The sequence below is a fragment of the Fragaria vesca genome, linkage group LG3 (genome assembly GCF_000184155.1).
Source record: "Fragaria vesca subsp. vesca linkage group LG3, FraVesHawaii_1.0, whole genome shotgun sequence".
Lineage (NCBI taxonomy): Eukaryota > Viridiplantae > Streptophyta > Magnoliopsida > Rosales > Rosaceae > Fragaria > Fragaria vesca.
The window spans coordinates 14,817,238-14,832,436 of NC_020493.1; the positions used below are offsets into that span (position 1 = coordinate 14,817,238).

The following is a 15,199-nucleotide window of genomic DNA, read 5'->3' on the forward strand; positions in this document are numbered from 1 at the left end:
TACGTCGTCTCTCTCTCTCTCTCTCTCTCTCTCTCTCTCTCTCTCTCTCTCTCTCTCTCTCTCTCTCTCTCTCTCTCTCTCTCTCTTATGAAACCCCGGCCCCTACATGATTCTAATTTTCATATATGTATATATGATTTTCATTTTGTTTGGTTACTTTACAGGCATTTCCGAAACATTCCCCTCTTTTATCTGATATTACACAAGCAATCTTGAATATGACAGATGAAGAAATGCTGACAAAGATTGAAGATAAATGGATCAAGAAAGATAGCAACTGTAAAATCGTGACTGGGTATCATTCTGACAGTGCTCTTGGCCTTGAGAGCTTTAGTGGTCTTTTCTTAATTACGGGGATAGCGTCAATGTTTGCTTTGATCACATTTGTAACTTCCTTCTTCTACGAGCATAAGCATGTGTTGATGGCTCCTAACTCAGGCACCTCTAAATGGAAAAGGATCAGAGCCATGTTCAAGATCTTCAACGAAAAAAAAACTAAGCTCTCATACATACAGAACCAGTCGACCTTTAGACAATATTGTTGGGGCTCAATGTTAGGGTTTTACCCCTAACCGGGAAGAAACTACAACTAAGAAATGAAAACAAAGAAATGAAATACTGATTTTTCTTCGATAAGGAGCAACAGCTCAACGAGCAGTACATATAGGCTATAGAAAGGAGCACATGCGCAGCACGTGAGTACATGAATCTTAAAATCATAACAATCCATCCCCATTAAGCAAACTTGACCTCAAGTTTCAAATAAGACACATACAAGCAGTCACAAATGATAAGGTCCATGTTCTTAAAATCTTGTTCGAATGCCTCTTCTTCCATACCAAGTGAAATAAAGATCACTTCAGAGCTCTCTCCCTTTGCGTTTAGCTTCCCATAAAAATATGAATCTGTTGCACTTGGTGGCAAACTGAGACCTTGGGAATCTTTGCACAATGCATCAGTGTTCTCAGTTTTCAAGTCCTTTGTAACATCCCTAATCACTTGCCCAGTACCTCTCATCTCAGAATAGGCTGATTCCAAGAATAGTTTACTGAACTAATACCCAACCTCTGCTGAAATTATAATTAGTTCAAATTGCAACTCAAAAGCAATACTAATCACTTCCTTGATATGAGGATTTTCTGCAGATTCAGCTATACAAGAGTCAGCAACAATGGTAACATAGGTAATGAATTTCACTGTAAGCAAGTTGATAATCTCAAACCTGAATTTCAGAGTACCATAATCACCCTGCATTATTTCCTTGCAAGTCCCATTTGCTTCCCATGAATGCAATTTATACAGATTAAGGCATCTCAGTAGTGATCCATGTTCTGTTACAATGCCACCCCATTTTTTATCATGCAAGAAACCATGCTCACCACAGATCCCATCCATCCGAGACTTATACTTCCCAATCACTAGAAGCACTTCAGGGTGACTCACCTCGTCAGCAATCATATCCCATCTTGCTGCCTTACTAATCAATTTTCCACAAACATATGAAGAGGCCGCAATTGAAGTAGAATTTAAAGATTCAACATATTTAGCTAGTACAGATAAAATCACAGAATACGAGTCATGTTTAATATCTTTAGTCGAATGCCAACCGACAAAAGCATGGTCATGCTCCAACACCCATAATCTCACTATACCATCAACAAGGGCAAGCAATAGAACATATGAACTACCTGGTATTACCTTTCCGAAGGAAGCAACAAGAATGGTCTTTGAGTTCATGAGTATGGCGACTCCAACTCCTTGATCACGTACAATGGAGCTTGCAAAATTAGAGCCATTTGAATAGGCAAGTGTGTCCAGACTCCAAATGATTTTGCTGTACTTAGGGAATTGAACAGTAGATTGCATAGTAGCTAGTAAGGAAAGGAACCACAATTCAGCGTTGAAGTCCTCAAAGCACACTCCAAATCCATCTGGAGAGCTAGTAAAGCTACTACTATCTGAATTACTGAAGTGCTGAACAACTTCAATAGCAGCCTTCGCCAACAAATCATCTGACAAACGTGAAGCAAGAGATGCAGCGCAAGACTTAGTTTTCTTCCTCATGATGACTTGATTAGAGCTCCACTGAGATAAAAGAGCACCTAATGAAAGCTTATGGTAGGTTGCCATAACATTGCCAAACTTATCAAGGACATCAAATAAGGACTCAAGACATTCACATAGTATCTTTGTGCTCATTCCCGATGCAATAACTCCTTTATTGAACAGCGGTAAAATAGACATGACATCAGAGAAGAATAGAAGCCATAATAACTTAAGGCCTTCACAAAACTTGTCTGAGATGCCTCCTTGTTTCAACTTGTCCTCAGTAGTAGGCCAACTCTGCAACTGTAGTGGTTTTAAAAGTGGTAACAACACCAACTTTAAAACTACAAAACAATCCCTTTCCTGAAAACAAGAAGCACATGAATAATTTTGATCGACTATCGTGGCTTCCTTATCTTCCCTCCTTGAGAAAATTCTTTCCCATACTCCCAACACAACAAGTAAAGATTCAACATGCAACTCTTCAGTACCACTCTCATTTTTTATAGCAATACTATGAATTTCCATCTCTCCCAATTGCCATCAAACATCTGTTTTACAATTCTGTCCCTTTTCTCCCACTTCTCAGCAAGACACAAGCTCATTTTCTCCAAATTAATCTCAAGACGTAAGCACAACATATTACCATTCGAACAGGCATTCAGAGTGCAAGCAAGTGTAGGAACTTTCCTTTTGCAATGACAAAGCTGCAAGGAAAGAATAAACCATTGCACTAATCTTGCCTGAGATTGTGTTTTGGCAATAACTCTTGATTTCCACTTCTTTAATAATAACTCCAGTACCCTTTTAGAATGTGCTTGTATGTTCTCATAGTTATCATCCACAATATCAGTTGGTTTATTCATCACAAGAACAAATGCAGTCCTGAACTCAGATTGGACAAGCTTTAGTGCACCAGAACTCACCCACACATTGTTACATATATCCTTGGTAAGCAATGTGATAGATGAACCATCAGATTTAGTTGGAACATGCAGAATCAAGGTCTTGTTTCCAGCAAGATTGGCACCAGCTTTACGAACATAAAGAGATACTGCTGATATAGCATTTTCTCCGAGCTCTTGTTTGCACCAACCCCATTCATTTCTAAATCTCTCAAGCTGTTGAACCATATAATTGTCAACTAGGATTTGTTCCACCGGATCATTCTCAATCAAGGCAGGTCCAATTATGTCGTTCACATTCCCTGCAACCGCAAGGACACCTTTCCCAAAATAATCCAATTTGCAATCTCCAAACTCCATGAATCCATGGACACCTGTGAGAGCTTCACTTGGCGCAAGAGCTCTAGCCGTTTTATCTTTCAAACCGAAGTTTCTAGAAACCACAGAAGGCTTGTAGTCCAAGTGAGCAGTAGTTTTCTTGTCTGGCAATTGAAAATACTCATAGACAATTGCACAATGAGTTGCGAGACCCCCACCTTTGTCTCTAATGCCCATATAGCCAACACTCATCTTTCCTGCATTACACAACTCCTTTGACTTGGACATTTCATCAAGCAGGTGGAGTGCATCGCATTCTCTCCCATTTTCACCCAAATTCGGTCCTGAACAAAAGGACGCATGAGTGTTGTTCGATATAGCCGAAACGACATCGTCAAGGAGAGGAGGCGCAACTGAGCTCTGGACCCTCAAATTTGTCTTGAATGCGAGCTTGCGCATCAAAAGCTTATTACGTTGCAGAAACTTGCACTTCTTCACTCCTCCAGTGGCTGGAATCGACTTGCTAGAGGCTTGTTTGGTACGAGACATTGAGATATTGGCAACTGAAAGAGATTGAGTGTCACCCAGATGAGACGGCTTGGAGGTGGGTTGTGGCCGCATTGGGGAGCATATCTTGGGCTCTGAGCTCTGGATTTTGGGAGTGTGAGTCGGCGGAGGAACATCATCTAGCAACGAGGGCGATGAACCTTCAGACGACTGTATCCCCTTCATACATTTAGACATGCAAGCATCCCACAATCTACTCACAGATTCTAGGAACTCGCTCACCTTTGCATCTGAGAAATTGAACTCACAGTGTTTAGAATCAGTGATTGTGACCTCTGAATCAATTTGCAGTGGAATTGAACAAGGATGAAGATCAGGCTCAGCCTGCCTTGGGTATGCAATTGGAGGTGATGGCTCATGAGTGGTATGTGGTGGAACAAACTGGTTTGTGGGAATGAAATGATGCAGAGTATGTGGGTAGCTTTGTTGGTAAGGATGATACGCATACGCGGGGTAAGGGTTAGGCGGTGGTGATAGGTGATAGCTCGGTGGTGGTGGGTGATAGCTCGGCAGTGGCGGGTGATAGCCCGGCGAGAAAAATGGCAGATCCCACTGTTGCGGAGGTGACGAGAACTGCACTGAGTGGTATGGGTACTGGTTTGAGTACCACGACGGCGGTTCAACGCCGTAAGGCAGAGACACCGGTTGCCCAGCTCCCAGATTCATGGCTCTGGATACCAATTGTTAGGGTTTTACCCCTAACTGGGAAGAAACTACAACTAAGAAATGAAAACAAAGAAATGAAATACTGATTTTTCTTCGATAAGGAGCAACAGCTCAACGAGCAGTACATATAGGCCATAGAAAGGAGCACATGCGCAGCACGTGAGTACATGAATCTTAAAATCATAACACTCAAGATCACCCAGCGATAGCCTTATCACCAAATATCAACCGGCCGGGAAGTCCACAGAACTACCAAGTTACCAACCACACAAATGTGACTTCTGTATCTTCCCCAGAAACTTATGAGCTTAACATCACTATGAAAGAAACCCATTGATCTCCCGAAACAACTCTACCCAGACAAATTGAGGAAATGTTATTTAAGAAAAGTTACAATCAAGTAAGTCGGTTTGTTCCAAGTTGTAGAAGCACTGGCTTTGCAAATAGAACATGTAATTAGGGGTGAGTTCGATTATGATGGATGCTTAGAAAATTTCTGCTTCCCATGTTTGTTTTTATTTTATTTCTCCTGTGCTTCTTGGGAAACTCCGGCACTCAAGCTTGGTTCATGAAGCCAATGAGAATTAAGAGAATGACTCCTTCATTTAATCTCAGAATACAAATCTGATTAGGAGCAGTCGGCTTTTACAAGCTCATTTCTTGTCCAAGATAAGAGCACGAATAACCAGTTGATTTCGTTCTCTAATCCATGTATCAAATTGTCTTAAGTCGGAAGACGAGGAGCGCAATGTGAAAGCTGTATTTGGGAAATGGGATTGAGTTGGGTTATAGAAAACTCTCCTGTGTTTTGCTTTACACTTTCAGTTGGTAATAGACAAGCAAGGAATAAACAAATTGACAAATATAAACCTCCCATACTCATTCATCTCTGTAGCTCCAATTTCAACATCAAATCCTGCCTAAAAACTTTCTACAACCTTGAGAAAAAGAAAGAAATGAAGGATGAAAGGAAGAAAGAAAAAATAGATGGGTTGGTTCATAATTTTCCAGGAAAGCTTTTATGAACAAACCTAGACATTCCCATAATATGTGTGTACTCAAACAGTTCATATTTCTTTCCGAAAGACACATCCTTCCCACTTGTATGATCATAGCAGACATGTTTTGAATTTCGCACTAGGTGAGGAAGACCAAAACAAAAAGAATGATGAACAAAACCACCAAAAAGAGTATCATCATAATCTGGCCTTTTACACCAGCCTTCTTCATTACTGTTGCCACCTTTTTCTGCAAAAATCGGAAAGGAACTTATCATTCTGGGAAGAGTTGTCAGAAATTCATTAATTAGCACCTCCACAACAAAAGAGTAGCAAAATTTATGAACTTCAAAGAAGTCCTATGATAGAACAGATCCATGAAAATTGGAAAATAAACGGTGAATCTGCAAGCAAAACTCACCTGAACAAAATCAAGACGATTTGAAGTACTGTCCATTTCCATACCCAACTCCTCTACAATCTTGTCCTGGAACACCAAAAGGTTTACATTTTGTTTTCATGTAGAAAAATAACAGATTTCTGTGTAGAAACAACTGATTCAAAATAAATACAGTCAAGAGGTATGCATTTATGTATTTGGACATTGGCTGTCTTTTCTTTGGTATTATAACCTCTTATCTAGCAAAAAGAAACAAAGGAAAAAAAAAGAGTACAGGAACGGTACTTCCCTCCCATCACTTATTCGTGGTTCAATTATGCCAGTGACATTAACAGGACAGCAACTTGAAAAATTCTTACCTGTGCGAGGAGCTCTTCATGTATGGTAAGTCCGACACCTCCAATTCTCTCCACACTGGCACTGAGTTCGTCCAACTCCTCATCCTGTTGCCTATAAGCACCAATTGACAGGCATATAAAATCAAAACAAACAGGACTACAGAGATAATTGGCCCCACAAAAAAATTTCTGAGTAAATAAATAATATATCCCTGTACGCAGAATGTAATTTGCATGACCTTGCCAAAGAGAATGAAGGAGAGGGCAATTTAGCTCTCAATTAATAATTGAGTAACTATGGGTGCATTCCGCTCAACATTACAAGCTCAGATGGTTTAACACAGAAGAAAATTTTTTCTTTTTCTTTTAATTACAAGTGTTTCCACAACTTTATCTAGAAAAAGCAATCAAAGCTTTAATAAAGGGACACCAAAACGCAGCCAGACAAGTGTATCTAGGCAGAAAAATCCCAAAGAAATAATGAGGACGGATATATACTTTCTGAATTTGGATGTACAAGTGTTTAAAAAGATTGAAAGAAATGAAGACCTTACTTTATGAGAAGCAACTGTCTATCTGATTCTGATGTTATGAAATCATCGTTATGGTGTGCAGCATATTGGTGGGATCTGTCTGTCTCCTGAGAATTTGCCAGCCTCATTAGTTCTCGCCTCATTCCAGCTGCACTAGTTCCCGTAGACTCCTTTCCAGCCTCCACTGCTCTTTTTACTGCACCTACCTGAGGAGAAATCAGACTCAATTAGGAGGTGCACACAAGTCATCCAAAGACCAAAAAAAAAAAAAAAAAACAATGAGATACAGTGCATAGACTTATATAGGTAATTAAACAACAGAACTGAAGAGGCGTATTTTGTAATAAATATCCAAAATACATAACCAAGTCAACAATACAACTCCACAGAGAACAAGGATCATTACCAGTACCATATATGGAATCTCTGCTATCATTAAAGGTTGTAAGAAAACACATGATGCAATTATACCTGAGCATGAGCAGTGCTTGTCCATCTCTTTCGCTTTTCAAGTTCCACTTCATCAATCCCATATTTATTAGGATTTGTAGCTGCTACAGATACTGCTTTGCCCAATTCATCTACCTTCCTATCAAGAAAGCATGCTTTCAGTAGTTGCAAACAGAAGTTGAATTGTAATCGTTAACATACAAGAATAAAAGATGTGAATAGCACAAGTTAAATTTAAACCCAAATTCAACTTCTCTCTGACAGAGATACTAATACTCATGTTAATAGAAGCACTGTCAGTCTGGGTTGACAAAGTTATCAATGAATATAAATATCAAAACTCAAGGGTCAAAGGCAATATTGTTGAGCAACTCAATTTTGATCAGATTTCCTATTTTTTTATCACACAAAGAAAGAAGACAAGATAATCCTTTTTCTTGTTGCTTCAAAATGGAGGAAACTATGTTGCAAACAAATTTTAAAATGGACCGAAACAGGGTTTTTAACTCAAATTTCAGCCTCATACACCCACTCACTATAAAAGCATGATGCAGTAAATAAATAAATAAATAAGTATTACGATATTGCGCACCTCCCACTCAATTCTTTCACAAGTAGCAAGCAGTTCCTTCATGAGTTGTACTTGTTGTCCACCATTAGATGAAATACGTTCCCATTGGTGAAAAGAAGACTGCAGCTTATCGATCTATAAAATAAATTATAGTAATCAGGATCAGTCTTTTCTAATCCCAGACACAATCTCAAACAAAAGAACCAATCCCTCATTTCTAACGAATACTAATTTAACTGTCAACAAATGACTAAAAGATGCAGTCATGCAGATGACAGTGTAGTGGATATGTGGATGAGTGAATGTGTGTGTATGTTTGTTTGATTGAGAGAGAAAGAGAGAGAGAGTCAAAAGCAATAATGGCAATAACTCCAAAATAAGGTGGACAGGTCTACTATAATTGAACTGATAATGCATGTGAGGGTAAGCGATGCTTTCATTCCAAAGGTAGCAGAAGCAAAATTTGACAACTTACAGATTCTTGAATCTCCTCTTTCACAACATAAAACGGATCTCGAGCTGAAGGCATCATCCTGTAACTTATGACTTATGACACTATTATATCCTGTAAGCACCCAATAGATTTGAATTAAGATGTACTAATGCAAGCTCAAAATGAGAACACACACACATACACACGCATACACAAGTTTTGATCTATTGACAGACTCGCTAAGAACATCCTCTGAGACTTATTCTCATTTCACGAGAGAGGGAAAACGTCTGATGAGCCTTAGCTCACTTTGATTTTAAAGTCATGAAATGAATTCCAAATAACAAATTGAATGATTCCCATCCAAGTGTATGAACATCTAAAAACTGTCTCTTCGGACCATGAGAAGTGATTATCAAGTGAAACAAAAGAGGAAGAAGAAAGTAATGTTACGGAAAGTATCATTTAGTAACCCAACAACTGTATCACAGTAATATTACCAAAAGAAGTATAATTAGCAATCAGTGCTTAACATAAGAAATATAATCTGATCACAGCCCAATTCAAATCTCTAAAGCAATCTAACCGTTTTAAGTGAGTGTAAAAATTACTCGGCGAATTAGCTTGATTTGACCCCATCATCAATCCAATTACCAGCTTAATATCACTTACTTTATTGCATAGTGAACTCAACAAATCATAAAACCAAGTGGACCAGTAACTAATTGGATCAAAATTCCGATTGAAATAACGAAATAAGCAGATTCATCTATACGCTAACCATCGTATTATACAAATCTGAATTCTGGCCTCACACACCGATTTTGCTTCTCTTTTTTTGTTGTTGGACGAATTCATATAAAGCGAATTGGAATTGAAAGAGAAATGAATGAGTAAATAGAATGAGATTGGGGATGTACGGACTGACCTGAGATCTTCGAGATCCTCGTCTGCTCTCAACAAACTGGGATGGATTTGGAAAACAAGAAGCTTTGGGAGACGACCGTGTGTGGGCTTTTATTTTATGTACGGCCCAAACGTGGCCCAGATTTGTTTTCTGTTTTCCTTGTCTGAAACCAGTTATTTTTTTTTTTGGTCAAGTATCTGAAATCAGTTAAATACACTCCGGTTATGTGCTTATTTTTTGTAGCAAATTTGAGACCCAAAAGGGTCTTTCCAAATATACATAAACAGATTATATTAATTAAATTAAGTAGAAGCTTATGTGTCGCATTATTATTGGTACTGCTGAAAATTTCTCACTTGAAAAGTCTAAACTAGCTTTCTTTATTACAATTCCGTGAATTTCCAAACCTGGTTTTATTTTATTATGGTAAAGATAAACATAGGCCCATTAGATGGCCCAACCTGAAAACCCTAGTGTTGGCTGTGCTGCCATTATTCATGTCTATCTTATTACCTTCATCGATCTGCTTCTGCTTCCTCATCTTCCAGATCCTCAAGTGAAGATGAGAAGTGCGTGATCTTTAGAGCATCTCCAAACAGCTTCCCCATTTTCTTAAAATTCTCAATTTTGGGGAATATAGAGCTATTTTTAAGTCCAACAACTTCCCCATCCCATTCCCTAAAATAGGAATGAAGATGAAAAACAAGCCTTCATTCCCCAAATTTGCAGCAAAGTCTTTCTTCCCAAAAATTAAATTCTTCACGTGCTCCAACGAATTTAAGACAACAATAAAATATTTTATTGGGTAGTTTATTGTTACAATGAAATATATAATGTTTTTTTGTTATAATTAATAATGATATATTATATTTTATTGTTGTATTAAATGCTGAAATCTCTAAAGTGGAGAAGCTGCTGGATTTTGATCATAAATTTTTTAGAGATTTTAGTTTTTGCTTCCCCATTTTAAAGAAATTTTGGGAAAACTGTTAGAGATGCTCTTACAAGCCATTATTTCCCAAATTTTACCACAAGCCATCTATTCTTTCTCCTTGCCCGCAAATTCTCACCACAACCCATCTGTTCTTTCTTGTTAAACCTAAACCTCTCTCCGCCGAATCAAATGTAGAATTATTGTAGGAATAGCATCACACAAGAGGTATGCCTTGCTACCTTCCTTGTGATACTAGTCTCGTTCTTTCCAAATCTTCAAATCCTCATCTTGTGCGTAACCCACCCAAAGTGAGTAAACCCAGCTCAAGATCACATCTTGTCTCAAGATTCCAACTGAATCATTGTTCGTCTGTCATCTCTTTGTCTAAACAAATTTTTGTAATAAGCTGGCAGTCCCATTTCATTGGGCACTTTAGTGTTTGGCGCCATGGTTCAATCTTGTCGTCAGGTATCACATCTATACAATTTTGTGGCTTTCTTTTCACATACAATTCATAAAATGCTTATTTACAGTTTTTATTGATCATACAATTCAAAACGTGTATACGATTCCACCATATACCCAGACTTAGACCATGAGGAATGGAGAGAAAACTATGACGAGAAGGACATCCAATGAATAGAGGTTGATGGTTACTCGATGATGAGTGCTGAAGAGAAAATAACAACTGAGCAAGAAAAACTTCATATTTGGGAACACAGAGGTTGAAATTACGGAGCATGACGTGCATTCAATATTTGGAATAACCAAAGAAGGATCAAATGTGGATATCAAAATAAATCAGAAATACTGTAAGGGCAAGAAGAAAAGCGCAGATTCAACTGTCTTTGGAAAACAAACAAAAGAACGATCACTAGAAAGATTATTAAGGACACATTAATGGAAGAGGTGAGGAAGAGTCAGAAAAAGGAGGATCCGAGGAAGATAGCCTTTTTGGTTATTATGTACCTTATGTCAACATTATTTTTCAACAGAAGCGGGAACCACATCTAATGGAATTTGATACTCAAGTGTGAAGACTTTGAAGGCATCGATAAATACAACTGGTCACATAAGGTCTTAAAATTCTTGCACAAAGGACTTCACAAGCACATAAAAGGGGAGCCAAAAGTTTTGAATGGATGTCTTTTAATTTTTTGGTTCTATACTGGTTTATTGAGAAAACAAAAATAAAAAAGCGGATTCTCCGGAAAGAGAAGGAGACTCCAAGATTTATAAGATGGTCAATACAAGAGATCATCAAAGAAAAGGAGTATTTGAGAAAACATGAATTGCTAGAGGCAATAATATGAGAAATTAGTCTGAATGGCATACGAATTTTTGCTTCTTATAAACTTTTGTATATCAAGTTTTAAAAATATCAGATTAGTGTCTCATGTTTCCATCCCGACCTAAGATTGATATATATAGCCATTAAGATGATTAATTTACCCTCACACAAAAAAAAGGACCAATTTACCCTTAAATTCTCTTTTTTTTCCTTAGTTTTTCTTCTTTGTTTTTATATTCCAATTTTCTTTTTTTGGTTTTTTATATTTTTAGGAATGTAGAGAAAAAATTCATCGTCACTTTCTCCTTGCTAATAATCAATTCTTCATCTCAATCATCCTTGAATGTCAACGGTAACAATAAGATCCTTGAGTGTCAGCGGAAACAACAAGGATTGAACTTCTGTATGTTTCCCCTCTTCAATCTTCTTCAAGTTTATAAAGGTCAACCCAAATCATCAAATTCCAAAACCTCTTCTAATATTTCTTGAATATGAACACAAATAAAAAAACTAAGAGAAAAAAAGAACTTCAAAGTAAATTGGTCATCTTAATAGCTATATATATCAATCTTAGGTCGGGATGGAAACATGAGATACCGTTATGATATTTTTAAAACTTGATATACCAAAGTTTATAAGGAGCAAAAGTTTGTATACCATTCAGACGAATTTCTCAAATAATATATATATATATATATATATATTGTTTTATAAAACTATTGTATTGTTATTTTTTGTTTTTCGAAAAACTAAATTAAACTGATTTATGTCTTATAAATGTAAAAACAGAAACTAATAATAGAAGGTCCATAGATGGATGAGGAGGAAACGCGAGTTCCGGCAATGATGAGCAGCAACAAGATGAGTATGGAATACCAAGCTTCAATGATTGGGTAAGTTTGAATAGTTATTAACACCCAGTAAATTATTGGCTATGAAAATGGAACTTGTATTCCAAGTTTATTCACCATAGTAGAAATTTACTAGGATGCAGTAAACTTCTACTAGGTTTACTAGGGGGCAATAAACTTGTTTATTAGGGTATCTGTTGTATATCGTGGCCCGGAAAATGAAAGGAAGATACTGTATTGAAAGTTTACTGACCCCAGTAGAAATTTACTGGGGGGCAGTAAACTTGTTTATTTGGATATGAATGTTTTAACAGTAACGATGTTGTTGTTATAACGTGTACAGGAGCCTGCTCAGTCCACACAAAAAGAGGAAGATCATAACGAAATATTGTGTGGAAACATGAGAAGCTTGATTCAGGATTTGGAGCAGGAGTTGCCGATGGAAGAAATGAAGATGCTGCTGATAGAACTTGCCAATGCAAATGAAGAACTGATGAAGAAAAACACTGAATTGTTCGGCAAGTTAAAGAAAAAGCATATGGCCAGATCATTAAGCTAGAAAAACAAAGGAGGGCAGACAAACATCAAATCAAGGCTTTCAAGAAACAATTACACAAGAGGCGCCAAAACATGCTCAGAAGCAACAAATAATATATGTAACTGAGGAGGAGGAAGGAGACAAGAAATGGAAAGAGGATAGGCCAAAGTCGGTTGAGGAGGAAGAATATAGCTACAAAGACAACATGGAAGATTATAGCTGCAGAGAGGAGTAACATGTAACTGAAGATGTAAGAGTAGTAATCAATTTACTGGGGGGGTGGGGTAGTAAAACACTTACAGACGCCCATAAATATTGTGTTTTCTTCATTTTTTTTTAGGATAACTTGTGTGTTTTCTTTTGTGCAGTTTTGTGAACCAACAACAGAAGATGATGAACCTCTGATGACTGATGTCGACTTGTCTAACCTAGACAAACTTGTTGTTGAAGCTGTGCAAATGGCCGAAAGAAAAATAAATGAAGAAACCAGCTTGAAGAATAATGGACAACAAGCAGAAGGGCTCAAGACATATGTGAAGAAGCCAAAAATAACTGTGGAGCCGCATTCAATTGAAAGAAACGTCAAGTTGTACAAGCATGGGGCAGAAAAAATGAAAGAAAAAGAATGCGAGTACTACACCCCTGAAGGGCTAAAGCTAGCGAAAAGAACAAAGAAGGAGGAGGAGAAAGTCGAAAATGGTATTATTATTGATGGAGTGAACTGCAACACCAATACATGGAAGTTTTTGGATGACAAGGTGGTGCATCACTATAAAGATTGGTTTGATCTGAACAAGGGGCAAGAAAGATGAGTAAGTTTATTCTTACCTAGCTTATATATAACATTACAATTAGTTCCCTAGTTTGAATTGCTTATGACTGTTTTGTGTCTGCACAGTTTCCGGTATTAGGAGTGTTGTGAAGGTATCATCGACATAACAAAAGACGACTTGAAGAGAATCATTTAAGAAAGAGAGATAACATCTAATGTGAGAAAAAGTTATTGGTCTTACTAACCCCAGTAAAGTTGATGTTTTAGCACCCTAAGATGTATTCTTTGTTTTAATTTGTGAATTTATGACTTATGTTGTACATGCAGACGATTAGGGTGTACCTGCAGATGTTGAAAGAAGAAGGTTTCAGTGGGATTCCTAGACATATAGAGGCAACGGTAAGTACTGTAACCTAAAACGCACTGCACCACGATCATCTCCATTACTTTTTCAATTAACACAATCTTACTTGCTTTTATTAATACAACACATGGCGGTTGTACATGATCAAAAATTGAAGGAGTTCCTTGCTAGAGGAGGAAAACAAGAGGAATTCAAATGTAACGAATTGGATATAGAGATTTCCATTATTAATCCTATGTGGTCCATCTTCAATAAAAACTTGGTTTTCATTCCAATACACCAAGGTCCAGCCACCACTACTCCTTGGTTGTGATTAACAACAAAGAGCGATTCTTCTATCACATGAACTCATTGCTACCGTTAAGGAAAGATTATGTTACCGACACCAACATGCACTTTCAGAATGCAATGGCAATGGTGAGTTGTAACTGATTAATCAAGATTAAATTGATTATTAGGGTCAATAACTGGTTTAAGTAGTAATTTACTTGTTTTCTTTGTTGCTTGTTTTCTTGATTTGTTTGAGTTGTAATTTACTTGTGTGTTAGAACTAACAGGTGAAGCACATCAGGGTGTTCGTGAAACATGTATATGATTCAACCGTATACCCTTATAGCCAAGACTTAGACCTTGAGGAATGGAGAGAAAACTATGACGAGAAGGACAACCAAGGAATCACTATAAAAAATAATTGTTTTAGCCACCACAGATTGCGACGGCGCGAAAATGCCGTCGCTAATAGTTCTTGTCTTGCGACGGCATTCGTAGGGTAGCAGAAAAGAAATTTATTTTGCGACGGCAACGACACACCGTGGCAAATGATGGAATTATTTGCTACAGCTATATCATGCCGTGGCATGGAAACGAAAAATTTGCGACGGTATTCAATGCCGTCGTATAAATTTGTTGCTATGGTTTAGTTGCCGTAGCAAACAATCCCTAAAAGCTAAGTAAAAACAGGCGCCATTAATCCCGCCGCACTAAAAATTTTCCGAGTCCCAAATTTTTTTCTGAGCGCCAAAAAAAGAAGAAGAAGGCTATCTCTAATTTGACAACCAAAAAAAAAACCCATCTCATTTAATCTTTGTCTAAACCCGTACAGCTCTACTGCAACTTATCCCTCTCAACTGAACTCCATCTTCAACTCAACCCATCTTCAACCGAACTCCATCTTCAACTCAACCCATACTTTACAACGCCATCGATCTTCAAAACTCTTGTCTGAGCCAAACTTCATCTTCAACCTGTTCTTTACTCTTCGATCTTCGATACCTAAGGCAAATTATTGAACTCGATCTTCGGTACTCTCTCTCTCTC

The 15,199-nt window shown here is 37.6% G+C and overlaps 3 protein-coding genes across 3 annotated transcripts in view; 1 reads left to right on the top strand and 2 right to left on the bottom strand.

The window, feature by feature from the left end:
* The window catches only part of LOC101301765 (glutamate receptor 2.9-like), a 1,048-nt gene extending 476 nt beyond the window's left edge, over positions 1-572 (top strand). Inside the window, exon 2 of the mRNA XM_004295778.1 lies at positions 165-572. Within this exon, the coding sequence (XP_004295826.1) occupies positions 165-572 (408 nt within the window). The remainder of the gene's footprint in view (positions 1-164) is intronic.
* A 246-nt stretch (positions 573-818) lies between these two features.
* Positions 819-2,789, bottom strand: LOC101294251. Its single transcript, XM_004294369.1, has 2 exons — positions 1,223-2,789; positions 819-1,139 (listed from the first exon to the last, which is right to left on the bottom strand). Exons 1-2 carry the CDS (start codon positions 2,572-2,574, stop codon positions 1,112-1,114), a joined length of 1,380 nt encoding a protein of 459 aa, XP_004294417.1. The 5' UTR covers positions 2,575-2,789; the 3' UTR covers positions 819-1,111.
* Positions 2,790-5,329: 2,540 nt separating this feature from the next.
* On the bottom strand, positions 5,330-9,211 carry LOC101297330 (syntaxin-61-like). The gene is made up of 8 exons (XM_004294380.1): positions 9,154-9,211; positions 8,268-8,357; positions 7,814-7,927; positions 7,243-7,356; positions 6,793-6,977; positions 6,260-6,350; positions 5,922-5,987; positions 5,330-5,750 (listed from the first exon to the last, which is right to left on the bottom strand). Exons 2-8 carry the CDS (start codon positions 8,322-8,324, stop codon positions 5,640-5,642), a joined length of 738 nt encoding a protein of 245 aa, XP_004294428.1. The 5' UTR covers positions 8,325-8,357; positions 9,154-9,211; the 3' UTR covers positions 5,330-5,639.
* Positions 9,212-15,199: the final 5,988 nt, after the last annotated feature.